General features: G+C 42.0%; 1 protein-coding gene and 1 long non-coding RNA gene across 3 annotated transcripts; one reads left to right on the plus strand and one right to left on the minus strand.

The window, feature by feature from the left end:
* Window positions 1–6,223: 6,223 nt before the first annotated feature.
* Window positions 6,224–18,069, minus strand: LOC138981511 (uncharacterized). Its single transcript, XR_011460653.1, has 5 exons — window positions 17,733–18,069; window positions 17,136–17,214; window positions 8,776–8,897; window positions 8,109–8,155; window positions 6,224–7,167 (listed from the first exon to the last, which is right to left on the minus strand). It is a non-coding gene; the product is annotated as an uncharacterized lncRNA (long non-coding RNA).
* On the plus strand, window positions 9,635–16,456 carry LOC138981509 (uncharacterized). Of its 2 annotated transcripts, none has more exons than XM_070354454.1 (2): window positions 9,635–9,867; window positions 11,540–13,230. In XM_070354454.1, exon 2 carries the CDS (start codon window positions 11,541–11,543, stop codon window positions 12,522–12,524), a length of 984 nt encoding a protein of 327 aa, XP_070210555.1. In that variant the 5' UTR covers window positions 9,635–9,867; window position 11,540; the 3' UTR covers window positions 12,525–13,230. The 2 variants fall into 2 exon arrangements, 1 of the variants encoding a protein (XP_070210555.1); XR_011460652.1 differs by adding an exon at window positions 14,023–16,456 and having other exon boundaries at window positions 9,638–12,584.
* Window positions 18,070–19,870: the final 1,801 nt, after the last annotated feature.

A 19,870-nucleotide genomic window follows, 5' to 3' on the forward strand; every position in this document is an offset into this window, starting at 1 on the left:
ATATACGACAGCTATGACCGTATTTGTTGGAGTTTTGACCCCGAGTTTCTACTGGAAACAAAAAATAATAGCAAAATCTCAAAGTATGTGTGAGTCCCCTAATATGGACCACCTTCAACAAATCGAAGAAAATAAAAGCTAAAGACTATTTTCATTAATTCATTAAGAAGCTTGCTGAAAATAACCTATAACTAGCCCTCAAGCTTTCAAAAAAATATATCAAATTGTCTTCTTTTTGTGGAAGTTGATAATTTCACTTATTTTCACTCTGTTTTTGATATGCTTCTTTAGTTTCCTGGTGTGCTTCAAATAATGCTCTCATCAACCCGAAACAGATAAATCTAAAGCATATTTAAATTAGTCTGACATGCACACTAAGTTGTAGCACGTTATTTTGAAGTATAGGGGGCTTTTGACAGTGATTCGTGAAGGCCGCTTCACTGGTCCATATTAGGAGCCTGGGCGCCTAATATGGACTATTTGTGATTTTGTTATGTATTTAATTTTTGCTGAATGTCTATCGAAGCTATTTCACTCTAATTAGGCCTAACGGTTCACCTAAGACTACCAAACACAAAATGAAACTTCTTCGCAAGAAAACAAGCTAGTTATTAGCATGAAACAAAAAGTGGTTCATATTAGGAACCCTTCACCCTAATAAACACGACAAAAGCACAACGGTCAACCAGTCAACCAACCACACCAATCAACCCAACAACCATCCAAACCACTTAAACTAACTAGTATCCTTGGCATTCGATGTCATTAATCCAACAAATAAGCCCCCCCAAAAATTGGCACATTTCGCGTTTGTGGGGCACAAAAATAAACCCACAAAAAGTGGGATTAATGACATCAAATGCCAAGGATAAACTAGCCACTAACTAACTAACCAAACAACACACCAACCAACACAGTCATGTAGGTTTTTGTTGTTGTTGTTGTTGTTGTTGTTGTTGTTGTTGTTGTTGTTGTTGTTGTTGTTGTTCTTTTTGCACAAAAGTTGAAGTGGTCAAAGTCAGCATACTTCAAACTGTAAAAAAAAAAAAAAGAAGCAGAATCAGGAATAGCGAAGAGCTGAAAAATGCTTGAGCCGATTTTCATTCTGGTTTGAAAAAGTGACTTGCAAACGGTCGTACAAGCCTTGTATTCGCTTCATAACATGGACCGCACGCTGTCACTAACTCATGACACATCGACGATCGTAGCCTCGTAGGCACAGGCACTCGTCACGAGCGGGTCGGGATCAAAGTGGGCGGGGCCTGTGCGCTCTCAAGACTACTACTCTGTTGTCCATAATTATGTTCCATGTGTTCTGGACTGAAACCTCGAGTGTGACGACATTTCAACCAAACGTCATAGCTAAGAAGAAATATGACGTGCAATGTGTAAATGATACAGGAACAATGGCTGACAGACTCACATTAGCGACGAAACGTGACGCATCCCCTTTCTCGCAAAACAAAGTGCCTTCGAAGGAATGAAAATAGACGATATCATCTGTAACTTCACTTTCTGACTCCGCTTCTTCGTTTGGCAAAAAGGAGGACTAACACTATTTTTTTCTCTCCATCTTCCAAAAAACCCAAATCACTTTCTGTTTCTCTTTTCCGAGAAAATCCTGTGAAGTCGATCTGCCACACAACAGTAGTCTATAGGCAACAGTCCGTACCTTACTTTTTATTGACGCGGAAAACGTTCTTGCACGTTTAGTTTGAAAAGCAGAATGCCAACGAAGATGAGGGACTGGAAAACCTTATCCAAACAGAGCCTGGAAAGCAAGAAAGCGGAGGCAAAAAAGAAGAAAAAGAGAGGCTCCATGGCCCATTTCATGAATCCGCACAATCAAGAATCTTTCGACGAGCTCCATGACGAACTCAGTTTGGAGGAAGAAGTCGACGTCTACAGCGGTGAGCACACCCCCTTCAGTCGACTGAACGCCCTCAACCCACAAACTGCCCACGCCCCCTCTGCCAGTGCCTTCTCCTCCAGGGTACTGTTGCCCATTTGCCTTACGCCTTGAGACCAGGTTTTTCGAAAATATCTCGCCAGCTACAAACATTTTTATAAATGAAGAAGAAGAAAATATGTTCCCATAAAGTATACATAACAGGAGTTTACGTTTGTAGACTATGGGCACATTGGTGTTAATTAAGTCTTCATAATTTCCTGTACCAGATGATAAAATGTGGATCAGTTTTGCAAAATAGAGGTCAAGCTCGTGCATTTCATGGCGTAATGTTTGTGTCATCCAGGTAGGACTGTGTCGGGGTTTGCCTGCATCGAAAAATTGTTGTTAAAGGGGTTGTCTGATACAACGAATTATGTAACAATTGTTACATTATTCGGGGGCAGCCCTTTTTTCAACTTAGAAAAAGTTAGACTTAGAGTTAAAGTTAGAAAAATTGTAAAATAGCTCATAATACAGTCTCGGGTTAGGGTTAGCATCCACTCACAAAAATTACACGTCACTCACATGGCATGCACGCCTTTTGCAGAATCAGTGACGCCACTTGCACACATGCACAAACAGACAGACACACGCCGTTATACTCTGATTCTCCCGATAAGAAAAACTTCGAATATTGTTTGTTTGTTCGTTCATGTGCTGAAACTCCCACGGCTTTTACGTGTATGACCGTTTTTACCCCGCCATTGAGGCAGCCATTCGCCGCTTTCGGAGGAAGCATGCTGGGTATTTTCGTGTTTCTATAACCCACCGAACTCTGACATGGATTACAGGATCTTTTTCGTGCGCACTTGGTCTTGTGCTTGCGTGTACACACGGGGGTGTTCGGACACCGAGGAGAGTCTGCTCACAAAGTTGACTCTGAGAAATAAATCTCTCGCCGAACGTGGGGACGAACTCACGCTGACAGCGGCCAACTGGATACAAATCCAGCGCGCTACCGACTGAGCTACATCCCCGCCCGCGAACCTCGAATATAAGAAAGCAAAAATAGTTTCTCTTGGACTTTCTTATAAGCCCTTTGTTCTTGACCTCACTGGGTGAAGAGTCATTCGCATCATCACGCACGAATTTGTGTGCATCACAATAATTATCAGTCTAGTGTTTGCTAGTGAATTATAATATTTATCGAGAAAATCTCGAAAGCTACATCCGCCACGAATAATGTAACAATTGTCACATTATTCGGGGGCAGCCCACGAATAGGCCCTAATGTAACAATGTGGGCCGGGCCGCCCCCGAATAATGTAACAATTGTCACATTATTCGTTTTTGTTACATTATTCGTTGTATCAGTTGTCTGAAATGCTGAAAGCTTTTCTGCCTCATAAATACTGTGTTCTATCTATGTTGCTCCAGCGTGTGTGAGAAAGAAAGAGAGAGAGAAAGAGAGAGAGAGAGAGAGAGAGAGAGAGAGAGAGATTGTGTGTGTGTGTGTGTGTGTGGTTCTAGTGGCGGTGGTGTGTGTGTGTGTGTGTGTGTGTGTGTGTGTGTGTGTGTGTGTGTGTGTGTGTGTGCATACATCTACATATATGCGTTCACAAGTACATGCAAATAGACGCAGAAAGTCAAATACATATACTGGCTGACTGTTATCAAAACTGAGAACACACACACACACACACACACACACACACACACACACACACACAAAACACAAACCGAGTCAACCCGCATGGATCTTTTACTGGCCCCTCGATGCTCCTTGTTCGACGGCAATTCATTACTTTTCTTGTCAACGGCCAGTGCTCTAAATAATGTGCAAACCCTTAGAAAGCTTTGGTGTTAGTGTGACATGTATCATGTCAGCACGAGATACACGAATATGCAAATACGTACGGCACAGATAAAAACAAGTCGCGTAAGGCGAAAATACAACATTTAGTCACGTAGCTGTCGAACTCACAGAATGAAACTGAACGCAATGCAACGCAGCAAGACCGTATACTCGTAGCATCGTCAGTCCACCGCGCACAGCAAAGGCAGAGAAATTGACAAGAAGAGCGGGGTAGTACTTGCGCTGAGAAGGATAGCACGCTTTTCTGTACCACTCTTCGTTTTAACTTTCTGAGCGTGTTTTTAATCCAAACATATCATATCTATATGTTTTTGGAATCAGGAACCGACAAGGAATAAGATGAAAGTGTTTTTAAATTGATTTGGACAATTTAATTTTGATAATAATTTTTATATTTTTAATTTTCAGAGCTTGTTTTTAATCCAAATTTATACAACTCCTGTAATGCAACCGAGGGGTGGATTAAATCTAGTTGATTATTTTTAGACAAGTGAGAAATTAGAACGAACTACTTTGATTACACCAAAATCACACGTGGATTATTCGAAGTAAGAATAAAGAGGGCTAAAAAATAATCAATACTAGAATTTATTTTTAGAACATGACATCATTTGAAACCCAGACGATTGGACCCTGTTGCGGAAGAATACAACGTTGACTCAAAACTGTAACAACAATGGCTGACGTGTATAAAGTACACGCATACCTCGCCAGGTTTGTTTTTGTGACTAGTCGACAGACGATGCCATTTGCTTTGTGTGTGTTTTTACACCCCCGGTATTCACGACTTTCCGACCTTGACATTGTAGTGGGGGTCAAGTGGGCGTCGGCATCATTGTCCAATCAGAAATTTTGATGCGCTTCCGCTTCCTGTCCCGCCCAGTCTGCGCAAAAGAAATGGCGCAAAACTGTTTGCGCGGAAAAAGGTGATGAAAAAAAGAACACAACCTGGTTTGATAACCAAATGATTGCGATCTTGCATTCCAGCATCATTTAATGTGGAACAACGACACATCTGATAAACAAATAGCCAGTTTGTTACCAACATGAGAAACTAGGGTTTAGAATCGAAGCGGTAAACCCGGACGCTGTTTGTACACGTAAATCCGGAGAAGCTATCGAAGTAGGTGACATGTCGTTTCACTCCGAGTGTGCCAGCACCGGCCCTACCCGCCAAACCCCCACTAGGCAGGGAAAGTGGTTCGACCTTGCATGAATGCAGGGCAAGTTCGAGTTTGCTAGCTAAAATTGCTGCTAGTGCTTGCCTTGTCTAGATCTGGAACTTTTTCAATTGGATTTTTTCTCTCTATTATACTGGAATAAGTGGGTGCTTTTCTAGATCTAAGCATCGACCGAATTAGATAATGATGTTCCTTGCATTGCATTCTCCTAAATCTGTTATTCTAACCAGTTTGTTTAAGAATATAATTGTTCGTTTTTTGTTGATAAGCTTACAAGATTTTTTCTTTTTTAAGTAAGTGGTTTCACAGGTACAACATGAGACCCACATGCACTAGACAATGGAAGTTGAGGTCCTCGTTCAATACCACAAATGCCAGTATTATACTTCAGACTCCTTTTGGAGGAATGTGTGGGGTTTGGGTGTTGAACTTGAAGTGGCAGATTGTTTGCACAGGTATGAATGTTCGTACGTTCGTACGTGCACGCATGTATGCAGGCATTTGTTTGTCAAGCAGGAACATGCAACATTTTGTTGACCGTATGTGAGTGCGTGTGTAATAAAACCAACGACAAACAATACAAAAAGCTCCAGCTCTGCTTCTTCACCAGTCACAGACGCATTGCGTTGTTCAGCTTTCCAGAAATATATTAACTCAGTCAGAACCGGCTTCATGAATATTTTATTTCAGGAAAAAGTCAATTGAATCTACACAAAAAAAGGTTATTGCGTTGTTCTGTCTTTGAGACTGTACCACGTAATATTGAGCTTCTAGAAGAAACATGTCTGTGGCATAGTTTGACCCAACAGATAGAGAAGTCAACAGAGGTATTCTGCCGTCAGCAGCTTTATTGCTGTTTTGAATTTGATCTTGCATAATTTTATTATATAATTTTGCAACACACAAAGAAATCGTAATTGAATATTTTACGCAAAATTGAATAATTCGCAAACATGTTTGTATGAACAAATATTATTTTAAGAAAATATGAGTGTGAGGATGGACGTATTTTGAGTGAAGTAGCAGAAATTCTTTTTAAGTTCTTTAGCTACATGCACACGTTCTGTTAATTACGTTCTTAGCAGGGAGATCCAGATTAATAATACTGCTGTGACAGGTTGTGGTTTCCATACACACTTTGAATACAGGAAAACAAAAACAAAAACACAGTTAAAAAAAAATGTGCACATAGGATTAAATCATTAAAGTGTACAGAATAAAAGCAACATATGTACAAAAACAAATCTCGTGGTTCTCTTGTCAAACCTACTGTAGTAAGCACAGAATAGGAGAGAAGATTTTGGAGAAGGTGGCTTTACCTACTGAAGTAAATGATCAAGAGGATTCTAAGCATCCAGTGCTAAAGCTCTCAAATCACAAGACATACACACTTGTTGTGGCTATCCGAACTGTTGATTTAAAAAAAAACATACCTACAAATTGAAAACATCTATTACAAAATTATATATATTGTATGGATCTGTCTTTGTAAAATATACTGTACAGAAAATTTTAAATAATCTGCACAAATCTCGTGGTTCTCTTGTCAAGTAGTAGGCACAGAAAAAAAAACAAAAAAACCTGTGTTTTGTCTTGTAAATTATACTTTACTAAATGTGTACAGTATTCTAAGAAAACAAAATTCTTCCTTTTTATCATATCAATTGCCTCCCTTGAATTTTATTTGTAAAATAATTCTGAGAAAAAAAGCTTTCTACTTAAAAGCAGTGCAATCAAGAAAATGGGTACAACCTGTGTGTATACCTTTATTCCTTATTCTTTTTATTTAATTGAGGATGTCACTACGCAGTTTTACTGATTTAAAAAAAAATTCGCTTCAAATTATCTCCCTTGAACAAACACTTCTTTTTACAATTATATTTTGTTTACACGAAGAGGTAGTTTTAAGGGTATATATACAAAAAAACAATATTGCAACCTTAGATGTATTTACATTTGGACTAATTCCATTAAAAAAAAATTCAAACTATAAATGATAAATCAAAATAAAACAGATTTTGGGGCTGTACACAAGCTAATAGGATTAAACACGAAAGTCGTACCCAAGAATCGTCAAATACTTTTGCTAACAGTTATACTTAAACATAAGAAAATATGATCTGCATCTCTTGTTATGAAGATGATGGCACTGGTCCACCGAAGTGCATGCCATACTGTGCGCTCTCCCTCTCAATGGTCTTTCTCTGGCTGACTCGATTCTGAGGAGATAAAAGAAAACACATTCAGTACAAGCTGTAAAAAATAACAACAAAACTAGTATTACTTAAAGTAGCTGCTGGTTTCTGAGTATTTGATTGAAGGCCCAATCCGACTTGTAAGAAGTTTGCCCGACTGTCGCAGATTTGGTCAGGTATGGAGTAAAATCATGCCTCAATTTGGTAACATACAAACTGCAATATTCTAAGGCTGTGAGTGTGAGAATACATCGGTGCCACTTTTTAAAAACTTTCTTTTTGTGTGTGCGCATGTTTTAGTGCCAAAAATGAAGTGCAAAACTTGTGTGAAGCTTCAGAGCTCTATCAATGGTTTGAAAGAAAAAACATACTTTTCCATTTTTGACGTTCTTGTTCCCTTCCCTGTGAAATTTACTGTCCGTAGGTTACCGGATTTTGTTAATGTCCGTGAAAACCTCAACTATTCATTGCTGAGTGCCTAGTGATAGCTATCCCCCCCAACGACCTAGCACGGCTGAATCCTGATTCTTCCCATTGTTTGATTCTGTAATGAAATTGTGTAGTTGGTAGTTATGTGAGCTTCTTCTTGGAGGGGTGGGGGTGGGGTTGGGTGCTGGTTGGTTGGGTTTTTGGGGGTTATTAAACCATCAGATTAAAAAGTAAGACTTCATTGTAATGTGCAGATATTTGTTCAGGTGCCCACCATTTTCTATGTGAAAACATGTTGCTAACTAACATGAACCCAACCATAAAACGTGATGTAGGTGAGTAGCCCATCTAGAAAAAAGAACCTGTTCTAATTCGGAATTAGAACAGGTTCGTTTTTCTAGATGGGCTACTCACCTACATCACGTTTCATGGTTGGGTTCATGTTAGTTAGCAACATGTTTTCAAATTCTCATCAGGCAATCACGACTGACACTAAACACAGAACAGGTGGGAGAGACATAATTCAATTTACTCACCTTCCTTGCATTGTGAGACTGGCCATATGAATCTGCTGAAGTAGTTCCTGCACATATTTAATCAAATATTCATCTTAATAACGTGTTAATATCGCTTGTTCTAGCAAATCAGACTTGACAGTTTTCGGATGGCTTGCAAAATTTAAGAGCTTGCCTGTCCCCAATCATTACAATAAGAAACAACATCTAGTATGCAAGTATTTTCAGGGTATGAAGGTTTTAATATAATGTCGGTTCTTCTGGGGGCATGGAGAAACACCTTACACAAAGTAGAACATACACAACAAATTTCAAACAATTGAGGTCACACCATAGTTTTACTCACAAACAAACAACAGCAATACAATAAACAGTCTGCAAACGCCTACATGTTGTCTACACTAGGTATAAAGAAACAAAGAAGCACATGAAGACGGGCTTTGTCAAGTAGACCATTATAGCGAATGAGCAACAGCTGATGATCCAGACCACCAAATTGACATGATTTCCCCTTATTCAGTTTGTGATTGTAGTCATATTGACGATGCATGACTTCAATTTTTCAAAGTAAGTCTCTTGGTGCGTTTACGGATACATTCATTGTCACAATTACGACATGCTAATGTCTAACCTGGGTAAACTTCAATTCATGACTTTTTTCAAACTGGCATAGAAATTATGAGCATACCAGAATTATTTTCCTGTTAGACTGTCTTCTTCTTTTTCTTCTTCTGCGTTTGATATTCAATTCATGGCTGTCATATCGTCAGGTCAGTGGTTGCCATGAAGTCTGCAGTCTTCAGTGTCGGACTGTCAAATTAGATGATATTGTAAAGAAAGTAAGTAACATCTCATGATATTCTAACTTCAATTACATCACCTGTCTCACAGTCTGCCTCTTTAAAAATTAATGAATAATTTCAGTAACATAATTTTTGGGTAAAAAATAAAAAGGTATGAGAAATAATCCTTACTTTTTTTGTAATAACCCTCACCACCAATTGTTTTATTTCATTTCCATTTTAACAGATTTAGCACCTCTCCGAAAGCCAGAAATACACTTTAAATCCCATGCCCCCCCCCCCCCCCTCGGCCCCCCCCTACATAAACTAATTAAATAACTAATTAAGGAAAAAAATCCTTACATCATAAAAAGTCAGAACCACCAAAACCACCCCCCCCCCCCCCCCCCACCCATCCAATAAAACCTGAATACAAAAACACTTCAAAATAAAAAATGAAAACATTTAATTCCACTTACAAAATATAAAAGTTGTTATGCTTTATTTTCATTATCTGTTTACAAACACATAAATTGCTGTGCAAATCTTTTTAAAAACATCAATGCCTGAGACACCTCAGTTGACCTTGTAGCTTTTCAGTTTAAGAGGCTGTTCTGGAATCTGCACTAAAGTCAAACATAACCATGAATACCGTGGGAAAAATTTTACATCACCAAGACCGAAAAAATAACACCAACCGACACTCCTCACCCTTATTTCACCCACTATGCCAACCCAAAGACTGGTAAAAATAATAATCAAATACAGAATGAACAAAAATGATATTTTTGGGTGTGAAGAGAAGCGAGATTGTGGTGTATAGACGGTGCCAGAGCACAGGTCATATGCATAACTAATGAGCGGAATGCCGTCTTCCCATTGGCCAGCCGGCCCAAGATCAGTCTCTCTGCCATTTCTGCATCTGCGGTAGCCAGTGCCAGACGTCCCAAACAACTGTGCGAAAATTTTCAACGTTTCAAGGATTTTGGAAAGAGAAGGTACACGTACTTTTACCTTGTTTTGTTTTGTTTTGTTGCTTGATTGTCGAGAGGGGCGATTGAGATCGAAACAGCGGTAATAGGCTCGAGTGGGGCCAATTAGTTGTCTGCAAGGAAAGTTTGGAGTTTGGGAAACTGGGAGACAGCGTGGCACCGTAGGCAGAAACACGTGGTTTCACGTTTGCCGGGAGTGACACTCGAAGGAACGAGGGTGATAGCTAGGTAGACGGTGATGGTACAATTAGCTGACAGCCGTCAGTAAAAGTGTTCAGGGAGAAAAGAAGACAGTATCATCTTCTCCTGGCATTAAAATTGGTCCGAGCAGTGGCAACGCGAATCGCTCGGTCACGTGACTAGTTTCTTTGTGAAGAAAGACGGCGGGAGCGAAAATGTTTACAAGTTGTGCGGTGGTCGGGCACTCTTTCACGTGGAGGTTTCAGCGATTTGTGAACACAGATGAGGGGGTGCGGCCAGATTTAGGTTTTGATGGTTTTGAGCAGATATTCGATGGGAGAGGGGGCCGAAAAATAAGCGACGTTGAATCAATGCTAGAACAGAACAGGGCCATTTTCACCCGGAAAAAATGGGGAGTGATAGTGCTAATGGTGGGGGACAATAATATTGTTCCCGGAACGACACCGAATAAAGTGTTTCGTGAGCTGTGGCATCTGTGTGTGAGGGTGCAAACATTGGCAAACTCAGTAGTGGTGGTGTCAGGGATGACACAGAGATACAGTGGCTGGGGGGGTTTCAATGACATAGCCAGGGAGGTGAATAGGCTTCTTCATCAACAGCTGAAAACGGCACACAGGATAGTGGGTTTGTTCCCCCACTACGTGGCTTTCCCTCCAGCAGAGAAGTTTGCTCAGTATCAGAAACATTTTTTAGCAGATGGGATTCATCTGTCAGGGTCGGGGCACATGCTACTGTACAGAGCACTGAGAAAAGTTCTGTTGGACAGTCGGCATATAGACCAATGAGGTAAGAAGGTGTTGTGGTTGTTCAGCGGGTGAGAGGGAAGTGGGGGCTAATAGTGATAGCCGGTATCCTCTCGTGCTGATGGCAGAACCACAATAGGGGTAGATGCAGCACGGACGGGGTACCAAGGTTTATTCCCAGACTGAAGTGGTTGGGTTCTACCGAAGACGCCAGACGCAGAGCTTTGATGCCGGGAGTGGAATAGGATGGGGTATCCTTTCCAGCTTTTGGAGTGACGTCATTGTTGGTTCTGGTTTGGTAGAACCGGTTGTGACTTCATGGGGAATGTGTATTGGTACAGCCCGTGCTGCATGATCAGATTGACAGTGTTTTCTTAGGTGTACTCTCGTGCTGAGGGCAGAACCACAATAGGAGTGTAGATGCAGCACGAACGGGGTACCAAGGTTTATTCCCAGACTGAAGTGGTTGGGTTCTACCGAAGACGCCAGACGCAGAGCTTTGATGCCGGGAGTGGAATAGGAGGGAATATCCTTTCCAGCTTCTGGAGTGACGTCATTGTTGGTTCTGGTTTGGTAGAACCGGTTGTGACTTCATGGGGAATGTTTTATTGGTACAGCCCGTGCTGCATATATATAAAAAAAAAAAAAAAAAAAAAAAAAAAAAAAAAAAAAAAAAAAAAAAAAAAAAAAAAAAAATAGGCCCCTGATGCTTAGTGGCCTTTGAAATGTTTCAGGATGTCGAAGCGTCCAACCAAGCGACCGGGGCGTCCCTCAAAGCAGCCCCCGAAGAGGTTTCGAGACGAGGAGGCTGAAGGAGAGGACGAAATGGGCGTGAAGGAGTCGCTAACCCAGCTCCTTGCTGAGCAGAAGGCCCTGAGGAAGGAGATTGCGGAGATTCGGGCCGCCAAGACGCCGGCGCCTGAGGCATCGCCCGCAGGATCGACCACCTCTACGGGTGGAAAATCCAACTCAGGCATGGCTGGGCACTCTGGACACTCCGGTGAGCAATCTAACACTAGCGGTACACAGGCGTGGGCAACCGGCAACCAGAAAATGTTGCCCATTGACCTACACGTGCCAAAGACAATAAAGGAAAAGATCTGGAGCGGTGTGGCGGTTAGGTTCGCAATACTCCTGCCCGCGGACCCGAAGGAAATGCTGGAGGAGGACTCGGATGAGGACGATGAAGACAAAAAGAAGAAGAAGAAGAAGAAAGAAAAGAAACTGTTAACCTTCACAGAGTGGGTGAAGGCCTGGAACATTTATACCACTATACTACAGGACAGAGCGAAAGAGGTACACAGGGGCCTGGGTGCCCACTTTGCTCGGGTGTGTACCCTGCATGAGCTGCAGGGCAATTGGCGGGACTATGACTACCGCTACCGGCTCGCAATTGCTGCAGGAGAAAGGGCATGGGGGGACAGCGACGCGGACCTGTTCGCCACCACCCGCTTAGAGCCTGCCACCCAGACCCATGACGGGGGAAAGAAGAAGCCGCAGGGTGGCGCAGGGGGGAAGACTGGAAGTGGAAACCCAGCCAAAGTGGGGGGCTTCTGCTTCCAGTTCAATGAACAGGGATCTTGCAGCCGCCCCAATTGTGGCTTCAAGCACTTTTGCTCGCAGTGTGGGGGGCAACACGCAATCCGAAAATGCAGCGCCAAAGGGCACCCCTTTCGAGCGGGACGGGGGGGAAAAGAAGCAGGAGAAGGAAAGAAATGAAGACTGGGGCACGGGGGCCACGCCAGTGAAGGCGGACAAGCTGGAAAAGTGGCTGGAAGGGTACGATCCACAGAAGAAGCGGGCTTTAATACAGGGATTCAGAGAGGGTTTCCGGGTAGGGTTCACAGGAGCCCCAAATAGTGTAGTTCAGAAGAACCTGAAGTCAGCAGAAGAAATGCCAGAAGTAGTAGAAGCGCACATAAAGAAGGAAATAGAAGAGGGGAGGTTAGTAGGTCCCTTTAGGCATATTCCTTTTACTCAGTTCCAATGTTCTCCAATCGGCTTGGTAGAGAAAAAGACGAAAGGAAAGTATAGGATGATACATCATCTATCTCACCCGAAGGGGGCATCCATAAATGATTTCATAGAGGAAGACATGGCCACAGTGTCATATGCCAATGTGCAAGATGCAGTACAGTTAGTGCAGACAGTAGGAAATACAGCATTTATGGCAAAAACTGATGTGGAGAAAGCTTTTAGGTTGTTGCCTATTCACCCTAGTGACCAAAACCTCTTCGTACTGAGCTGGCAAGGAAGTTTTTATGTTGATCTTTCGCTTCAGATGGGTTGTTCTTCGTCTTGTCACTTGTTCGAAGAACTAGGCACGGCTTTGGAGTGGATTGCTGTTCAGAAGTTAGGGATACCATTAGTGCACTACCTGGATGATTTTTTCCTTGCGGCAGTATCGAAGCAGCTAGGCAAAGAATACCTAGACAAATTTCTGGGTTTGTGTGAGGAAATAGGAGTTCCCATGGCACCTGATAAGACGGAGGGCCCAGAGACGAGGTTGACATTCCTGGGAATAGAGATAGACACAATCGAAAGAGAAATTCGGCTGCCGGTGGAAAAACTCACGAAGTGTGCCCAAGAAATACAGAACCTACTACAAAAGAAGAAAGCAACAGTGAAGGAAATTCAGTCGGTCATAGGGTTGCTGAACTTTGCTTGCCAGGCAGTGGTGCCAGGGAGGGCGTTCTTGAGGAGATTGATCGACTTGATTAGAGGCATACGCTCTCAGCTATTCTTCGTGAGGCTGAACCAAGGGGTGAAAGAGGATTTGAAGACTTGGCTAACTTTTCTGCAGTCATTTAACGGGAAGTGCTTTTTTCTCATGAACAAGGAAGTATCCTCAGAAGAGCTGGATTTAGTGACGGATGCATCCGGGGCAGTGGGATACGGGGCTTTGTTCGGTAGGCAGTGGTTTCAGGGTAGGTGGTCCGACTGGTGGCGACTCCAAAATATCACCCTACTGGAATTGTATCCTATCGTTTTGGCTCTGGAGACATGGGCGCTGGCCTTTCAGAACAAATACTTAGTCATTCATACAGATAATTTAGATTTAGTATCCGTAATTACTAAGCAGACATCAAAAGAACCCCTGGTGATGATTCTGGTGAGACAATTGGTCTTGTGCTGTTTACGGAACAATATTGTTGTCCGAGCACAACACATTGCGGGTGTTGACAATGCAATTGCTGATGCGCTGTCTCGTTTTCAGATGACGAGGTTCCGGCAATTGTGTCCACATGCAGAGCCACTTCCGGTTGGGATTTCACCTCTGCCAGAACAATTGGGGGGGATAGGCGACTAGGAGAGCTGTTGACAGCCTCGTACGCCAAAGGGACACAACAAGCATATAGAAGGACCTGGGTGAGCGTGACTAGTTTTTTGAAACAGAGAGGGTTTTCTACTTCCTTGCCAATGAGCACTGCAGCGGTGTGTCTGTACATTGGTTCGTTGCATGAGGAAGGGAAGGCGGCTTCAACGGTGATGTCCGCAGTTTCAGCAATCAGTTGCGTCCATAAATTGAATGGGTTAGGGGATCCCACTATTGATTATACTGTCAAAAGACTACTGCAGGGGTGCAAAAGGGTGGGTGACAAAGGGAAGGATACAAGGTTGCCCATTACTGTCCCTATCCTTAACTCAATTATGGAGAAGAGCGAGGTGGCCATTGGGGAGAACTACGAGAAGATACGTTTCCGGGCTATGTGCACCTTGGCCTTTCACTCATTATTGCGGGTGGGGGAAATGGCGGTATCCCGGGAACCAGAAAACGTATTGCATAGGGGAGATGTCCGACTGGACGGACAGGCATTGACCATAACGTTCCGCAATTTCAAATCTAGCGCAAAACCAGTTACCCATACCGTAGAGAAAGCCAAGGCAGGCGTCCCATGCGCGGTAGAGGCCATGCGGGCCTACATGAGCATTCGTGGGAACGCAACGGGGCCGTTGTTCCGAGCTATGTCGGGGGCACCCATAACGGCCAGGGAATTCAACGAGCAACTACAGTTGGTTTTCCAATTTTGTGGCCTGCCCAAACAGAACTTCAAATCGCATAGCTTTAGGATTGGGGGTGCCTCCCACATGGCTCGGAACGGGGCATCGGACGCTCAAATCCGTCAGGCGGGCAGATGGTCTTCTAACGCTTTCTTGTCTTACATCAGGGTGCACAACTGGTAGATCAGGTAAAACGTAGGGCTTCTCTCTGTGTGCAGTGCAACAGAAAGGGGGAGGTCAGGCACATGTCTGCGTGCAGTGCAGCAGAACATTAACATGGGATCACAGGTGTGCAGTGCAGCCTGGGATTATAAGAAAGTGTGCAGTGCAACTTTCCGAGAAAGGTCGATTTTGATTGGTGGCGGTACCTGATGTGAGTCATCAGGTGGTGGCGCGTACCGCCGGATTGGTGGTGAATGACAGACATTATGTATTTAATCGATGTGCTTTAATTGGGCTAAAACACAATGTTTATTGTTTTTTAGAGTTGCCAATATAAGTTTTTTGATGATGGTCTAATGAGCGGATGCAGAAAGCGGTAGATAAAGGGAAGTAACCCGGTGACCAGTCTAGTAAAATTTGACAGCTTGTTGGTGAAGCTGGAAACAAGAACAAAAAACAGTAAGCTAATACATAGTGGACAATGCCATCTATGATGTGTAAGACAATTTTTGTTCTTGGTGAATTTATGCAAATGTACAACCCAATGTATATGATTATGTCAATCATAGTTTTTGTGGAATTTATGAAAATATTCCACTGATTTTGTATGCATTATCTGCGCTGAAAATGAACGACCTGTGGTGTCGACCAATAAACATTTTCAGCGTAAACTGGCAATGAACGTTTCATGTGGTTGTGGTGGTGACTGTGGCGCTGGCTGGCGCTGGCTGATTGTCCGGTTTCGGAAAACTTTTTATCTTAAATTCTTGTCTATCCTCGCACATCTGAACATGCAAAAATGATTTTATGCACAGCATAAATGATATTTTTGGGTGTGAAGAGAAGCGAGATTGTGGTGTATAGACGGTGCCAGAGCACAGGTCATATGCATAACTAATGAGCGGAATGCCGTCTTCCCATTGGCCAGCCGGCCCAAGATCAGTCTCTCTGCCATTTCTGCATCTGCGGTAGCCAGTGCCAGACGTCCCAAACAACTGTGCGAAAATTTTCAACCCCACCGCCATCCCCTTACTCCACCATAACGTAGTTGTGTGGGCGCGTACCGCCGGATTGGTGGTGAATGACAGACATTATGTATTTAATCGATGTGCTTTAATTGGGCTAAAACACAATGTTTATTGTTTTTTAGAGTTGCCAATATAAGTTTTTTGATGATGGTCTAATGAGCGGATGCAGAAAGCGGTAGATAAAGGGAAGTAACCCGGTGACCAGTCTAGTAAAATTTGACAGCTTGTTGGTGAAGCTGGAAACAAGAACAAAAAACAGTAAGCTAATACATAGTGGACAATGCCATCTATGATGTGTAAGACAATTTTTGTTCTTGGTGAATTTATGCAAATGTACAACCCAATGTATATGATTATGTCAATCATAGTTTTTGTGGAATTTATGAAAATATTCCACTGATTTTGTATGCATTATCTGCGCTGAAAATGAACGACCTGTGGTGTCGACCAATAAACATTTTCAGCGTAAACTGGCAATGAACGTTTCATGTGGTTGTGGTGGTGACTGTGGCGCTGGCTGGCGCTGGCTGATTGTCCGGTTTCGGAAAACTTTTTATCTTAAATTCTTGTCTATCCTCGCACATCTGAACATGCAAAAATGATTTTATGCACAGCATAAATGCTTGATTTCATTTCTTCAATGATAAGTTGAAAATCTTCATTCTTCATAAGGCCACAAAAAAAATTTGTCTGTTTCTGGTCACCCGACCGACCCTAAATTTCGGCGCCGACCCTAAACTTTTTTTTTTTTGTTTTTTTTTGTTTGTGGTAAAGGACAGGGTGAGAAAATGAACAACAAAAACGTGTGAAAACGAAAGTCCGCTGACGATTTGTAAATGTGTTGAGTGTCTTGTCTCTATGTATAGTGAATCCAGTCTCTTTGCGCGATTTTTAAAGTTAGTTTTATTGGTCTACATTTGGGGTAAAAAAAAAAAATAATTTAAAAAAAAAAATAAAAAAAATCCCAACCTACCGACCCTATTTTTTTTAGCCATGTTACCAGAAACAGACAATTTTTTTTGTTGGCCTAATAATGTTATTGGCATAATGTGTAATTGCCACAATTTACAGAGTTTAATTAAAAAAAATGATGCGATCAAAGTGAAAACATTTGTTTTTATACTGATACCTTATTTACCTTGTGGCTTGTGTGCCTCAGGTTTAGGAGCGGCTCAAACGTCCTCTGCTCCTCAGTCTGCAAGAAATTAAGCGATGGCCTGAAGGAGAATAGAAAAAGATCCTTTGTCAGCACCCTATGTATGTGTGTGGGTGGGTGTGTTAGATAAATAGGCGGGGGGGGGGGGGGGGTGCAATAGCTACCACGCCTAATGCAGTCTGCAAAACAAGTGCAACACTTCTACAGAGCTTTTATGATACAAAGCTTCAAATAAGAAACACATTACAATCAAATGAAAGCTGAGCCTGTCATTGCAAAATAAGGAATATACAACAATCCAGTGGCATGTAAAATATTGTTCCTTCAGAAAGATGGCTCTGACAGCAGAAACAATTTAACTTGAAGTTTGAGTCCAAAATTATTTTTCTACATTAGTGAACGTACTTGCAGTAATACCCCTCACACATGAACTATTCACAGACTGAATAACAGTGTGTTCCCAATGTTGCTTCCGTGTATCGGTTAGATCCATCTCGGTTAGATCCATCTGCAGAGTACGGATTGTCATCCGTTTAAAAAGGAAAAACAATCAGAACTTGTCATCAGTGATCAACCTACCTTGCAAGAGTGGGGTGAAACACTCACTTCCTGCCAACATGTCTGCAAAAAAAAGAGGAAACAATACCAATGGAAGCTTAAAATGGTTCTTTTGTTCAATATGTGTACACGTGCTTCATTTCTGGGGTGAAAGTGTAAAATATATTGATGGATTGATAGAACAATATTGCCTCAAGTTCACCGCACCAAAAAATACTTATCAATCAACATTGTCATCACTCGATCAGCTATTCCATCTCTTTCATAAGTGTGTGTGTGATGGTGTGAGCGTGTGTGTGTTTGTGTACGTGTGTGTGTGTTTGTGAACAAGCGTTGAAAAACGTATGTTTACCTTGCTCTAGATCTATGACAGCGGCTTCGTTTCCCTGGCAGAATTCAACATCTTGTACAGATCTGCCGGTGATTTTCATTTCCTCCGCTTCTAGAGTCACTTGATCCACAGATTTAACGAACATTGAATGTTCTTTTAGTTCTTGTGACGGAAGTAAAATCAAGGAATTAAGTGGGCATTCCTGAGCCCTCTGCTGGCTTCATGTCCACAAAGTAAATCGCACAAACTTGCAGGGTTTGGGGGGTAGTTTATTACTTTGAAGAAGAACAGCTAGTCGTCGCTGCCCGTTCAGCATTCTTCGCGCGACTTTTGTTTTGCAGAGGAAGGCATATATATATGCAGTTTTTTTCCTGATGAATGTTGCCAGGGTGCACAAACTGAGAAAGCATTCCCGATTTTCCAAAATTTTCTACTTCTTTACAGTCTTTTGCACAACATGATTTATAACTGCCGGTGTACGTCTAATTCATGATGCCAACCAGCTGGGTCAAAAGTTACGTTCGAGAAAATACTCGTTGAACTAAGTTCCAAACGAATGTCAAGGCCAGTTCTTGACTGGTTTTGAACTGAAGTTGGGCTCCAAATGAAAATAAACACTTCCTCCAGCTGCGCGACCCATTGATAACAACAGTTGGAACTGGTAGGAAGATAAACAGGTCTTGCGAACTGGCTACACACTGTTATGGTTCAAGTTTAAGTTCAAAGTAAACACTCAACTGAGGTTGCAGGTAATGGCGGACTTGACTTCCTTCATAACCAAATATCACTCTTCTGACAAAAAAACGCAAATGCTATGTTAAACCGGAAAATATGTAAACCGGAAAAGGAAGCGCATCAAAACCAAAATGGCAGCCCCCATGAAATCCGAAAGGTCACGGAAAAAAGTCGTGAATAGGGGTGTGTATAGGTTTCACTCGATGTGTTTGTTTGTTTGTTTGTTTGTTTGTGTTCGCATATAGATCTCAAGAATGAACGGACCGATCGTCACCAAACTTGGTGAACAGGTTCTATACATTCCTGAGACGGTCCTTACAAAAATTGGGACCAGTCAAACACACGGTTAGGGAGTTATTGGTGGATTAAGATTAAGAGTGACATATTAATGGTCAAAGGGATGTGTTTCTTTGTTTGTTTGGGTGTGTGTTTGTGTTCGCATATGACTAAGTGCCAAAAGGTGCTCACAGAACAGAAGACGACTTTGTTTTACAATAAAAATGTTTCTAAAAACGTGTGTCTGCTGAAAATTGGTGTGTGTGTGGATGAATGTGCGAAGAGATAGTGGACATAATTTCGTGTGTCTGACTTGAACGGTTTTGAAGTTATCTTTGTTTAAAGTCAAAAATAACGCCAAAACCGGCCATCTGAAAAAGGACATCGTGATACCTCGTGTTTTGAATATGCCACAGAAAAATAACAAGAAGCACAAATGAATTGCATTTAGTTTGATTGAATGCCTGAAACATCGCTTTACAGACGAGACCAAACGTCAAATCTAAATCTCGAGAGAATTTTTTTTTTTCGATAACGGAATTTTAAGGTGTCGCACGCAAGATGATTCGTCATCACGGCATACATTTTTCAATCGCAGATATTTACTAAATTTCTTTTTCAAAAACTCTGGAATTGATGTCGACACGTCAAGCGATAACGGTGTATCAAACTGCTGTCTTTCAAGTAATCCAGCAAAGACTGCAGAACTTTTGAACAGCATTTTTGAAAACGATTTGAAAATTTCGTCATATCTTGCGTGCGACAAAATGTTCGGTAATTAACGGTTATTTTCTTTTAAAAACAAAATTTACATGTA

Source organism: Littorina saxatilis, linkage group LG12, assembly GCF_037325665.1.
Source record: "Littorina saxatilis isolate snail1 linkage group LG12, US_GU_Lsax_2.0, whole genome shotgun sequence".
Lineage (NCBI taxonomy): Eukaryota > Metazoa > Mollusca > Gastropoda > Littorinimorpha > Littorinidae > Littorina > Littorina saxatilis.

What these genes read in the sequence shown, in the direction of transcription:
- LOC138981509 (XM_070354454.1), top strand. Translation starts at nt 11,541, where the DNA reads ATGTCGAAGCGTCCAACCAAGCGACCGGGGCGTCCCTCAAAGCAGCCC.